Genomic DNA, 12,115 nt, shown 5'->3' on the forward strand with positions numbered 1-12,115 from the left:
ATGTGAATATCCAGTTTCTCAGTATCACTTGCTGAAAAAATTATTCTTTCTCCTTTGAGGGTGTATATTCTTTTTAAGTATTCTTTCCTGGAGAATCCCATGGACAGAGGAGCCTCGTGGGCTACAGTCCACGGGGTTGCAAAGAGTTGGACATGACTGAGCGACTTCACACACACACATACTTTTAAATATAATTTCTTACTAGAATCAATAGAGCGTATCAATACTTGAAGTGCTAACATGAATTTTTGTACATGTGTTTGAACCTCCTCTGTCTTGTGGAGTGGGAGGCATTATGTTCCTTGGGAGTTAAGATACCTACATTTTGGAAATAACAATTACCTGGGACAGGTCAGGGCTCAGATATTCCAGGTGAAAAATGTCTTACTGGATATATAGAATAAAAATGATTGTAGAATAATTCTTTTACTGTGAAAATGGAGAACTAGCCCTTTTCAGGCTATTTAATTAGGGAAGAGGTATGTTCTCAGGAGGGCTTCCCTGGTGGCTCAGTGGTAAAGAATCCACCTACCAATGCAGGAAGATCCCCTGGAGAAGGAAAAATGGCAACCCTCTCCAGTACTCTTGCCTGGAAAATCCCATGGACAGAGGAACCCAGCAGGCTGCAGTCCATGGGGTCACAAAAGAGTCGAGTACGACTAGTGATAAACAACAACAACATTTGTAAGGAATTAGGCTTATCATCCTGCTGCGTCAGCATCTGTGCTGCAAAAACGCAGTATAGCAGCCTTTTTTCTGCACTGTCTGGTCCAGTAAATCTTGTTTGTTTCATGACGTGCATCAGCACTAGTGAAGGACGCTTGGACTTTTTGTTCGTTCCTCAGAGATTTATATGGGCCTCTCATGTGCCATGCTTGGGGAATGCAAAGATGATCAGATGACCTTACCTTCTAGCCACTCAAGGTCCAGGAAGGGAGACAGGGAGGTACAGGTGAGTCACTGCTGTTTAACATTATAACAGGGGTACGTGCTGAATGCCAGGGGGGTAGTCAGAGTAATTTATTAAAGAAAATTTTAAGTGAAGCATGTTGGAAGGAGGTCTTGGGTTAGCTATTAAAGATAACAACTGCATTTTGCCTTCTGAATTAGTCAGTGTTGGGATTTCAATGATTTGAATAATTGTTTTTTGGCCTGAGTTAATAGTAAATTTTTCAGTCCTTTAGCTTTTAGTATATGCACGTTAATGCAGTGACTGTTCTTCACCAGTGTATGTATATCCAAGATTGGCCATGTAATTTGTGGGGCCCAGTGCAAAATAAAAATTCTTACCCCCATGTTAAAAAAAAATTGTTAAGAATTTCAAGATAGTAATAGCAGAGCGTTAAACCTAGTGTGAAATCCCTCGGCACATGGGGTCCCTGTGAAGCTGGCCCTGAGTGTACCCTTTGGATGTCCTGGTTTCCAGGTCCTGTTAAAATCACCTCTTGACCATCTCAGTCTTCTGGTTCAGGACTGTTGCCATTCTGGGGGTATGCTTGCAGTGAGTCGGGGTCCCCCCGACTGGCTTCTCCATTCTGGGTTGACTGCGGGGCTTGCCCGGAACACTCCATCCCCCAGTCAACATCTAGACTAACTTAACACGGTCTCCTGTATGCCCAGACTGTCACGTTTAACATCTGCTTGGGACTGTTGTCACGTCCCTAACTGTTGCTTCTCTTCTCTTTTCCTTTTGTTCTGATGTCTTCCCTGTCGAGGGTGTCCCCTCAGTTATCACCTTTACCCAGCGATGATAGTACCATGTGTCTGTGATCATTACGAACCTTTAGGGAGCACTTCTTTTGGTTGGGAGCCATACTGCATCCTCCCAGAGCACTCCCCTAGCATGCATTTACTATCTCCTTTTCCTTTGACAGCTGGGGAAACACAGGCTTTGAAAGATGAAGTTGTATTTACATATTCAAGGTCACAGAGCTAGAAGAGAGTGGGGCTGGGATTTGAACTTGGATCTGTCCCGCCTTAGAGCATGTTCTCGTCATCACCACGACTGCTGCAAACTGGCATCGACCCGCTCCCCACTGTTTGAGCGTTTATTTGCATCAGGCACTGTGGGTTGCGTTTCTTATACAAAACGCAGTTTCAGGCCAAGGGAAATGAAACCAACCCCTGTGTATCTTAGCCTGTGTCTCTTCCCTCATCTCAGTTTCTGGTTTTTTCCAGCCTCTTCCTCCTCCCCTAGCAGCCTCCCTTGTTAGAGAAGTCTCCCAAGGCTCGCTGCCTGCTGCCTGCTCGCTCTCCCGTCACCGTCAGGCTCCTTGGATGAGCAGTCTTTGTGCAGTGCTTCCATCTGCCTCACCATCTGCCTCCTCTTGCCTCAGCATCCAGCCCCACGGGCCAGGTCCTGCCTCGACCTCTCACAGCTCAGGGAGAACCGCAGCAGCTGTTTTTGTGCCGTTAACAACTCAGGCCTTTAGAGCCGCAGAGGACTCCGTGGTCTCTCCCTCCAGGACCCTCTCTTTTCAGTAGAGGAAATTGTGACTCAGAGAGAGGAGTGATTTATCAGATAGGGTCACCCGGCTGGTTTGTGGCAGAGTTGAGGTCAGGACCCAGGTTTCTAGACCCTTGGTTCAGTGCTCATTTTCCTTGAGTGATATCATTAGCTAGCTTCCCCTCAATGCTTTTTTTCTATGCCTTTTTTTCCTCAGGGTCTTAAACTCTGTTCACGGCCCAATGCCTGGCACATAGTGGATGCTTCATTCACTGGATGAATTAATTCTCTCCTCTCTCGGCCTTCCTTCCCCTGCTCTGCCCCGCTTTGCTGGGCTCTCCTCTCTTTCCTTCTAAGTTCCAACGGTAAGCCCATCCAGCCATGCTTCCTGCCCTTTGCTAGTTCCTTAGGTTTCGTCTCTGGATGGACTTTACCACTGCAGCAGGGCTTAGGACTCCCACATCTTCCTTTTTAGCTTTAAACACATCTTTCCAGGTATTTCTGTGATTCTTGTTTTTAGCACGTTATAATCTCCCTATGGTGAAAGTATTTGAAACCTCATCTTTCTTTGTCTCTTTTTTAAACATGCTGTTTTTGTATATAACATCACTGTTCTTTTTCTTTTTTAAAGAGAAAAAATACTAAAGATACAGGGCCCAAGTATTATCAAGAGCAGATTTTCCCTAAAAATGCAGGAATCTAGGTCTTTTGCCTGTAGGCAGCTGTGTGCCCGATGTGGAGGCTCCCTGCTATGGCCTGCATATCCCTGGCTGCACTTCTGTTGTGTTTTCAGACGAGAAGCCTCAGGCCAGAGAGCAGTTCGTGTGAGCAGTCAGGGAGGTCTGTTGCCGCAGGTCACCTCTCCAGGTCTGCTTTACTCCAGTGTGGTGTGACCGAGGTGTGATCCCCTGCAACTGGTCTCAGGACTCAGTGAAGCTCAGATTCTCAATGTCTCACTGCAGAAAGAATTCAGTAAGAGACAAAGTGATAGGTAAGAAGCGGATTTATTTAGAAAGAAACGCGCTCCACAGAGTGTGTAGGCCGTCTCAGAAGGCGAGAACGGCTGACATCACTGTTCTTTAAATGTCCTTCTTCACTTCCACTGTCATTGTGAATACCCTAATCAAGGTGTATGCAGCTAAACACTCATCGTCCGAGGACTTTGTAGACAATGTTGTTACCTGGGCCCCATCTCAAGAAATTTGGATCCCATGAATCTAGGATGGTCCAGAGACCAGTATTTCTTAAAAAGGGTTTTCCAGAGAATTATAACATGTAGCCAAGATAGAGATCAGTTGCTTTAAAAGGATCCTCTGATCCACTCAGAGGGAACGCGCCCTCAGACATTGGCATCTCCTACACTGTACTGTAAAATCCGTGAGGGCAGGGGCTCTCATTGCTTAATGCCGTAATGGCAGCGCGTGAACAAAGCCTAGGAGGGGTGAGTACCCAAGTATGTGCTGACTCAATAAAGAGACATGTGCACAACTGTATTTGTTGCAATATTATTTTTAATGGCAAAAGATAAGGAGCCTAAATATCCACCAATAGGGAGCTAGTTTTGTAAACCATGATAATCTTTAAAATGTATTATAAAGAGTATACACACATACTCATTTGCAGTAATGGCAAGATATAGTAAGTAAAAAAAGAAACGTTACAAACCACAGGCGGCCTGCTGTGGCTTGTGTGCAAGTGCAAGAGTAGTTCAGGGGTGCATGTGTATACTGGCCTCGGAAGGGTGCGCTGATGCGTCTCAGAAGGTAATTCTCTGACCCTTTGAGAGTGTAGTCTTCCTTCCTTGGAGGCTCTCTGACCAAATCAGAGAGAAAGAGCGCTCCTTCTCTCTTTCTAGTTTGGTTAGTAATAGTTGGTATTGATGAAAAGGGGAAAACTTGATTAACCCTTGTGTAACTCAGTGTTTCAAATAGACAATATATGCACTACTGATGCCATGTGTAAAGTGGGTAACTAATGGGAACCTACCGTATAACACAGGGAACTCTACTCTGGTGTTCTCTGGTGACCTAGATGGGAAGGAAATCCAAAAAAGAGGACACATACGCATACATGTGGCTGATTCACTTTGCTGTACAGTAGAAACTAACGCAATATTGTGAAGCAACTGTACTCCAGTAAAAACTATTAAAGAAAGAAAAGTGGGGCTTCTCACTCGCAGTCACGTGCAGTGGGATGTGTACGTTGTTCCTGCCTGAAAACAATTAAACCTGCGCTAGACGTAAAGAGGACACAACTCAGCTGTTAACCGAGGGGAGGGAAGAGACAGTGCTCTTCTGTCGTTTTTTGTTAATATTTATTTTTGGCTTTGCTGGGTCTTCGTTGCTGTGCAGGCTTTTCTTTTGTTGTGGAGAGTGGAGGCTAGGCTCTCGTGGTGCACGGACCTCTCATTGTGGTGGCTTCTCTTGTCGTGGGGCACACGTTCTAGGGCACGCAGGCTTCAGTAGTTACGACCCACAGGCTTAGCTGCTCTGAGGCATGTGGAATCTTCCCGGACTAGGAATTGAACCAGTGTCCCTTGCATCGCAAGGTGGATTCTTAACCACCGGACCACCAGGAAAGCCCTTTTCTGTAGATTTTAATCTGTTCTCATCAAATACAGGTGAATACTGGCTCAGAGTGAGCTTTTACCCTTTTCTCCCAATGATCATTCAATTTTCTGAACTATCTTTTTTTCCCCTGGAGTTAAGATATCTTTTCTTTCCTGCCTCAAGTCACCGAGGAGGAGCAGGACCTTGCCGTATTTCACCAGCTGTCCGGACCTTGTCAGACCCTGTTTCATGCTCTTGCCCCCTCCCTCCCTGACCACAGGGCTGCCGTGGCCCTTGCTTGGCTCCATGAAAGAGACACGTTTTCAGCCAGTGATGTGAGCTCTTCTCCCTTCCAGATTTCCTCATAGCAGTCCTTATCCGGGTGAGGGGTTCTGGGCTTCGCTGCAGCTTTTTAGAGAGAGGGGTGACCAACTTACAAACAAGTGCAAATGGAAGACGTGGTACCAGGGGGTGGATATGTTAGTGATGGAGAAGGAGATGGCAGCCCACTCCAGTCTTCTTGCCTGGAGAATCCCGTGGACACGGGAGCCTGGTGGGCTGCTGTCCGTGGGGTCACACAGAATCGGACACGACTGAGGCGACTTACTTTGCATGTATGCATGCTTATGTTAGGGGCAGACCAACAGCTCTGTCTGAAACAGTGCAGTGGACTTGACTTTTTCAGTGTAACCAAATTCTCCTTCCCAGGTCTTCTGGGAGGCTCGGCACATTATTGTAGGTATCTATGGAGCCTTTTGAGTAACCTAGGTAGTATTTTATATAGTATTTTTTACTAGACTGTTTAGATTTTTAGACTGAGATCCAAATTCGGGGCTAACGTGCATCTACAGATTTCTTTCTTTTTTTTTTCTTTAATCTTTATTTTTATTTATTTATTTGTCTGTACTGGGTCTTAGTCCTGGCATATGAGATCCTTTTGGCTGTGGTATGTGGGATCTAGTTTCTTGACCAGGGATCAGATCTGGGCGTGCTGCTTTGGGAGTGTGGAGCCTTAGCCACTGAGCCACCAGGAAAGTCCCCGCAGATTACTAAGCATGTCTCAAGTGCTGTGGTTTGAGCAAAATGGTCACATCTCCACTTTCAACCTGACTCTGAAGAAGGTAGCCACTTGTTTTTTCTCTCAAATCATTCTTCTCTTGAACATGTGAGTGGAGAAGGATAACATTCATTAAAGACACACCACAGCGTCCCAAGATTGTAAGCTGTAGAAGCAGTGTTTGCATTTTAAATAAACCAGTTTTGGTATCACATAGCTGAATATGTTTTCAGGTATTAACCTTGACAGGCTGGCTGCTTACTTAAAATCACAATACTGTCCACTTTAAACTCTCTTGGAGGTTAAATTATGATGAAACTGACAGAAGAGTCTTGCTGTTGACTTATTCATGAATCAGGGAAACTTCATTTCTCTGTTGGTCTGTGATGTTGCAGGAAATGGATAGAGAGAATCTGTCCATCATGAGAAACAATGTTACCAGCAGCAGGAGGAATAAAGTTTTTTTGCTCCTCTGGTTCCAAATCAATGTAATTTCAAACTGTTACATTAGAGAAGTTAGAGTAATGTAGGTTTGAAGTTGGTGCAACTGAGTAGAAAGAAAAAAATGGAACCTTGAGAGTTAGCCAAGGGAGTCCTAATATAATCACTTACTGGCTGGGAAGTCACTTACCTGCCCTGAGCCTCTGTTATCCTGTCAATAAAATGAGAATTATAGTGCGTGCCTACCTGCTTAGTTGCACAGTTATGTCCGACTCTTTGGGATCCATGGACTGTAGCCTGCCACGCTCCTCTGTCCGTGGGATTCTCCAGGCAAGAATACTGGAGTGAGTGGCCATTTCCTCAGCCAGGAGATCTTCCCAACCCAGGGATCAAACCTGGGTCGCCTGCATTGCAGGCAGATCTTTACCGTCTGAGTTAGTAAGGTGGTTCTGATAACTTAATGACATGCATAGTGGGCCCCAAAAGCTGTTCTCATAACTTTATTTATTTAGTTGTTATTTTTGGCTGTGCTGGGTCTTTGTTGCTGCATGGGCTTTTCTCTAGCTGCGGAGAGCGAGGGCTGCTTTCTCGTTGTGGTGTGCAGGCTCCTGGCTGTGGGGGCCTCTCTTGTGAAGCATGAGCTCTAGGGCATGCGGGCTTCAGTGGTTGTAGTGTATGGGCTTAGTTCCTTCGTGGCATGTGGAATCTCCTGGATCAGGGATCGAACCCATGTCTTTGGCATTGGCAGATGGATTCTTCACCACTGAGCCACCAGAAAGGCCCCATGACTGATCCTTGTAATTGATATGAACAACATATTTTAGATGACTACAAAGATTCCTTGCCTGTTTTGATAGGTACCAGTGGTAGGTGTGGAGAAGGCAATGCCACCCCACTCCAGTACTCTTGCCTGGAAAATCCCATGGATGGAGGAGCCTGGTAGGCTTCAGCTATGGGGTTGCGAAGAGTCAGACACAACTGAGCGACTTCACTTTTACTTTTCACTTTCCTGCATTGGAGAAGGAAATGGCAACCCACTCCAGTGTTCTTGCCAGGAGACTCCCAGGGACAGCAGAGCCTGGTGGGCTGCCGTCTATGGGGTTGCACAGAGTCGGACACGACTGAAGTGACTTAGTGACTTAGCAGCAGCAGTGGTAGGCATATGTGCATCATGTGGTGTGTTAACATTCAGAACATAATAATACAGGTGAAAGAAAAGAAAAATGCTTCCTGGACTATAGCAAGGTTGTATAGTTAAGAATTTTTATAAGACTGCACGGAAGGAAGAGGAAACAGACCCAGTTCTACAGAAAGAATGCATAAATTGTGGGAAAGAAAACCTTGAGTCAGCTCTAGGGTTATTTTCTGCAGTTCAGGGCCAGATTATAGATAGCTTTAACCAATAAACAGCTCACAATAAACATTCACAATCATGTCATATTTACATTAACATTGATCTGATTATTGCCATGACTTGATTATGGTAGATGTTTTCACTTCCTCTCCTTTATTTGATTTTCATTTTGTTTGAATAAGAGTAAATTACTCTTGGCTCATTCAACGTGCTAAAAAGGAAAGGAGAAATCTTTCTGATGTGTGAGCTATATACCTTGAGAAGAAAGGTCTGTTTCAGCTGGCAAGAAAACAGAACTCCCTCCTAGAGGAAATAGATGAGAGGAAACAGACCTAATCAGGAAGCTCATATTCCATTCATTTATTCATAAAATATTTATCCAGTGCCCGGCACTGTTCTAGGTGCTTCTAGCCAAATCCCCTTTGGACAGACCATTGCATTTCTGGGCTTTTCAGGTTCCTGTTTCTCTTCCTCTGCCCCAAGATCAAAAGATAAAGTTCTAAAATAAAAATTACTATTAATTGCAGTTTCTTATGGCCTGTATATAGAGAAGCTATTTATTTTTGAAATTTTATCATGCACTTAGCCACCTTATTGAATTCCTAACATGTTTTGAATCATTTTTCATTTATTTTCTACTTGGAAATCCAAGAGAATCATATACTTTGCAACTGAATGCTTCTCTCCTAAAATATACTTTTTTCATTTTGTTGTACTGACCAAGACCTATGGAAATTCTTAAAATAGTGAGGGCATTTTTATCTTGTTTCTTGTTGAAGGGGATATATCGAGTATTTTCTCATTAGATATGTTTGTTGTTGTTTTCTTATCAAGTTAAGTTTTGTTTTACTTTTAATTCATTGCTTACCAATTTAAAAAAAATTAGGAATGGAATTGGGTTTAATAAAATGCCTTATTAGCATCTATGAAAATTATTTTTTTCTGCATTGATATTTTAATATAGTTAATTTCCTAATATTTATACTCAGGATGAGTCCTACTTAGTCTTGGATTCAGTTTGCTAATATTTTGTGTGGAATTTTACTTTTATTCTTTATTTTCTATTTATTATGCTTTCTTTTTGTTTTCTTTCTCCTTTTCCTGACTCTGGATACATCGATCAAGTGTCCTTTTGTTCAATTTTATTTTCTTGCAAATTCTGTTTCCTGTTTCTATTTGACTAAAGTTTATAATTATATTCTTCTACCATAATCAAGGTTTAATTAGTATTTGTAACTTTCTCCAGAACAAGGAGAGACCTTGAGTTAGTTTTTACTTCCTCTTTTAGGTTTTAGTGAAATTACTGAGTTCCTCATTGTGATCAATTTTTTTTTTAGATTAATGCCTCTTCTATTTTATGAATTCTTTTTTTTTAATAGTGCAGTTTTTTTAAAATTTTATTTTATTTTTAAACTTTACATAATTGTATTAGTTCTGCCAAATATCAAAATGAATCTGCCACAGGTATACATGTGTTCCCCATCCTGAACCCTCCTCCCTCCTCCCTCCCCATACCATCCCTCTGGGTCATCCCAGTGCACCAGCCCCAAGCATCCAGTATCGTGCATCGAACCTGGACTGGCAACTAGTTTCATACATAATATTTTACATGTTTCAATGCCATTCTCCCAAATCTTCCCACCCTCTCCCTCTCCCACAGAGTCCATAAGACTGTTCTATACATCAGTGTCTCTTTTGCTGTCTGGTACACAGGGTTATTGTTACCATCTTTCTAAATTCCATATATATGCGTTAGTATACTGTATTGGTGTTTTTCTGTCTGACTTACTTCACTCTGTATAATAGGCTCCAGTTTCATCCACCTCATTAGAACTGATTCAAATGTATTCTTTTTAATGGCTGAGTAATACTCCATTGTGTATATGTACCACTGCTTTCTTATCCATTCATCTGTTGATGGACATCTGGGTTGCTTCCATGTCCTGGCTATTATAAACATTGCTGCGATGAACATTGGGGTACACGTGTCTCTTTCCCTTCTGGTTTCCTCAGTGTGTATGCCCAGCAGTGGGATTGCTGGATCATAAGGCAGTTCTATTTCCAGTTTTTTAAGGAATCTCCACACTGTTCTCCATAGTGGCTGTACTAGTTTGCATTCCTACCAACAGTGTAAGAGGGTTCCCTTTTCTCCACACCCTCTCCAGCATTTATTATTTGTAGACTTTTGGATCGCAGCCATTCTGACTGGCGTGAAATGGTACCTCATAGTGGTTTTGATTGCATTTCTCTGATAATGAGTGATGTTGAGCATCTTTTCATGTGTTTGTTAGCCATCTGTATGTCTTCTTTGGAGAAATGTCTATTTAGTTCTTTGGCCCATTTTTTGATTGGGTCATTTATTTTTCTGGAGTTGAGCTGTAGGAGTTGCTTATATATATTTGATATTAGTTGTTTGTCAGTTGCTTCATTTGCTATTATTTTCTCCCATTCTGAAGGCTGTCTTTTCACCTTGCTAATAGTTTCCTTTGATGTGCAGAAGCTTTTAAGTTTAATTAGGTCCCATTTGTTTATTTCTGCTTTTATTTCCAATATTCTGGGAGGTGTGTCATAGAGGATCCTGCTGTGATGTATGTCGGAGAGTGTTTTGCCTATGTTCTTCTCTAGGAGTTTTATAGTTTCTGGTCTTACGTTTAGACCTTTAATCCATTTTGAGTTTATTTTTGTGTATGGTGTTAGAAAGTGTTCTAGTTTCATTCTTTTACACGTGGTTGACCAGATTTCCCAGCACCACTTGTTAAAGAGATTGTCTTTAATCCATTGTATATTCTTGCCTCCTTTGTCAAAGATAAGGTGTCCATATGTGCGTGGATTTATCTCTGGGCTTTCTATTTTGTTCCATTGATCTATATTTCTGTCTTTGTGCCAATACCATACTGTCTTGATAATTGTGGCTTTGTAATAGAGCCTGAAGTCAGGTAGGTTGATTCCTCCAGTTCCATTCTTCTTTCTCAAGATCACTTTGGCTATTCGAGGTTTTTTGTATTTCCATACAAATTGTGAAATTATTTGTTCTAGCTCTGTGAAGAATACCGTTGGTAGCTTGATAGGGATTGCATTGAATCTATAAATTGCTTTGGGTAGTATACTCATTTTCACTATATTTATTCTTCCAATCCATAAACATGGTATATTTCTCCATCTATTAGTGTCCTCTTTGATTTCTTTCACTAGTGTTTTATAGTTTTCTATGTATAGGTCTTTAGTTTCTTTAGGTAGATATATTCTTAAGTATTTTATTCTTTCCGTTGCAATGGTGAATGGAATTGTTTCCTTAATTTCTCTTTCTGTTTTCTCATTATTAGTGTATAGGAATGGAAGGGATTTCTGTGTGTTGATTTTATATCCTGCAACTTTACTATAATCATTGATTAGTTCTAGTAATTTTCTGGTGGAGTCTTTAGGGTTTTCTATGTAGAGGATCATGTCATCTGCAAACAGTGAGAGTTTTACTTCTTCTTTTCCAATTTGGATTCCTTTTATTTCTTTTTCTGCTCTGATTGCTGTGGCCAAAACTTCCAAAACTATGTTGAATAGTAATGGTGAAAGTGGGCACCCTTGTCTTGTTCCTGACTTTAGAGGAAATGCTTTCAATTTTTCACCATTGAGGATAATGTTTGCTGTGGGTTTGTCATATATAGCTTTTATTATGTTGAGGTATGTTCCTTCCATTCCTGCTTTCTGGAGAGTTTTTATCATAAATATTTTATGAATTCTTTTTAACAGTTGAGTCAAATTTCACAGAAGCATCAGCTCTCCCTTAAACTAATGTTTTCTTTCTCAAACAAATTTTTGTCTGTTTTTCAGTATACTATATTTTATGTCTGAGAGTAACTTAAGGAAAAAAAACACAACCACCCTGGATGATATATATTCTATAACAACAGCTGAGTGGTATATATTATTCTTTTCTTGTCTGAATGGTAATTTGGCTGAGTATTTCCTCTTGAGACGTATATAGAGACTGCCCCACTGCCTTCTTTTCCACTTTAAAAACATAAATTTAAAGCATTGTTAAGAAGTAACTTCTTGGGGTGTAATTTATATAAAATAAGTGTGTGATTCAATTAGTTTTAACTCTTGCATATATACCTGTGGAGCTACTATCACAATCCAGATACAGAGCATCCTCTCCAGCGGTTTCCATGCACTTCTGTCGTTCATATTTTCCCCCACCTTTGGCCTAGTTAGCCACTGATCTGCTTTCTGTCACTATGTCAGTTTGCACTTTCTAGAATTTTGTATAATTG

General features: G+C 41.7%; 1 protein-coding gene across 6 annotated transcripts in view; it reads left to right on the plus strand.

Annotated features, from left to right (window-relative positions):
- Positions 1–12,115, plus strand: part of SNX30 (sorting nexin family member 30) — a 109,691-nt gene that overhangs the window by 13,153 nt on the left and 84,423 nt on the right. The window contains exon 1 of one of the 6 annotated variants that reach the window (XM_086316006.1): positions 826–952. The exons of the other annotated variants lie outside the window; for them this stretch is intronic. Coding sequence (XP_086172132.1) covers positions 854–952 — 99 coding nt within the window. The 5' untranslated portion in view covers positions 826–853. Of the gene's footprint in view, positions 1–825; positions 953–12,115 lie in introns of those variants that run through there. 6 annotated transcript variants of the gene reach the window in all.

The sequence above is a fragment of the Bos grunniens genome, chromosome 8, assembly GCF_055505025.1.
Source record: "Bos grunniens cultivar Pamir isolate PY7600 chromosome 8, Bosgru_T2T1.0, whole genome shotgun sequence".
In the NCBI taxonomy this organism is placed as follows: Eukaryota; Metazoa; Chordata; class Mammalia; order Artiodactyla; family Bovidae; genus Bos; species Bos grunniens.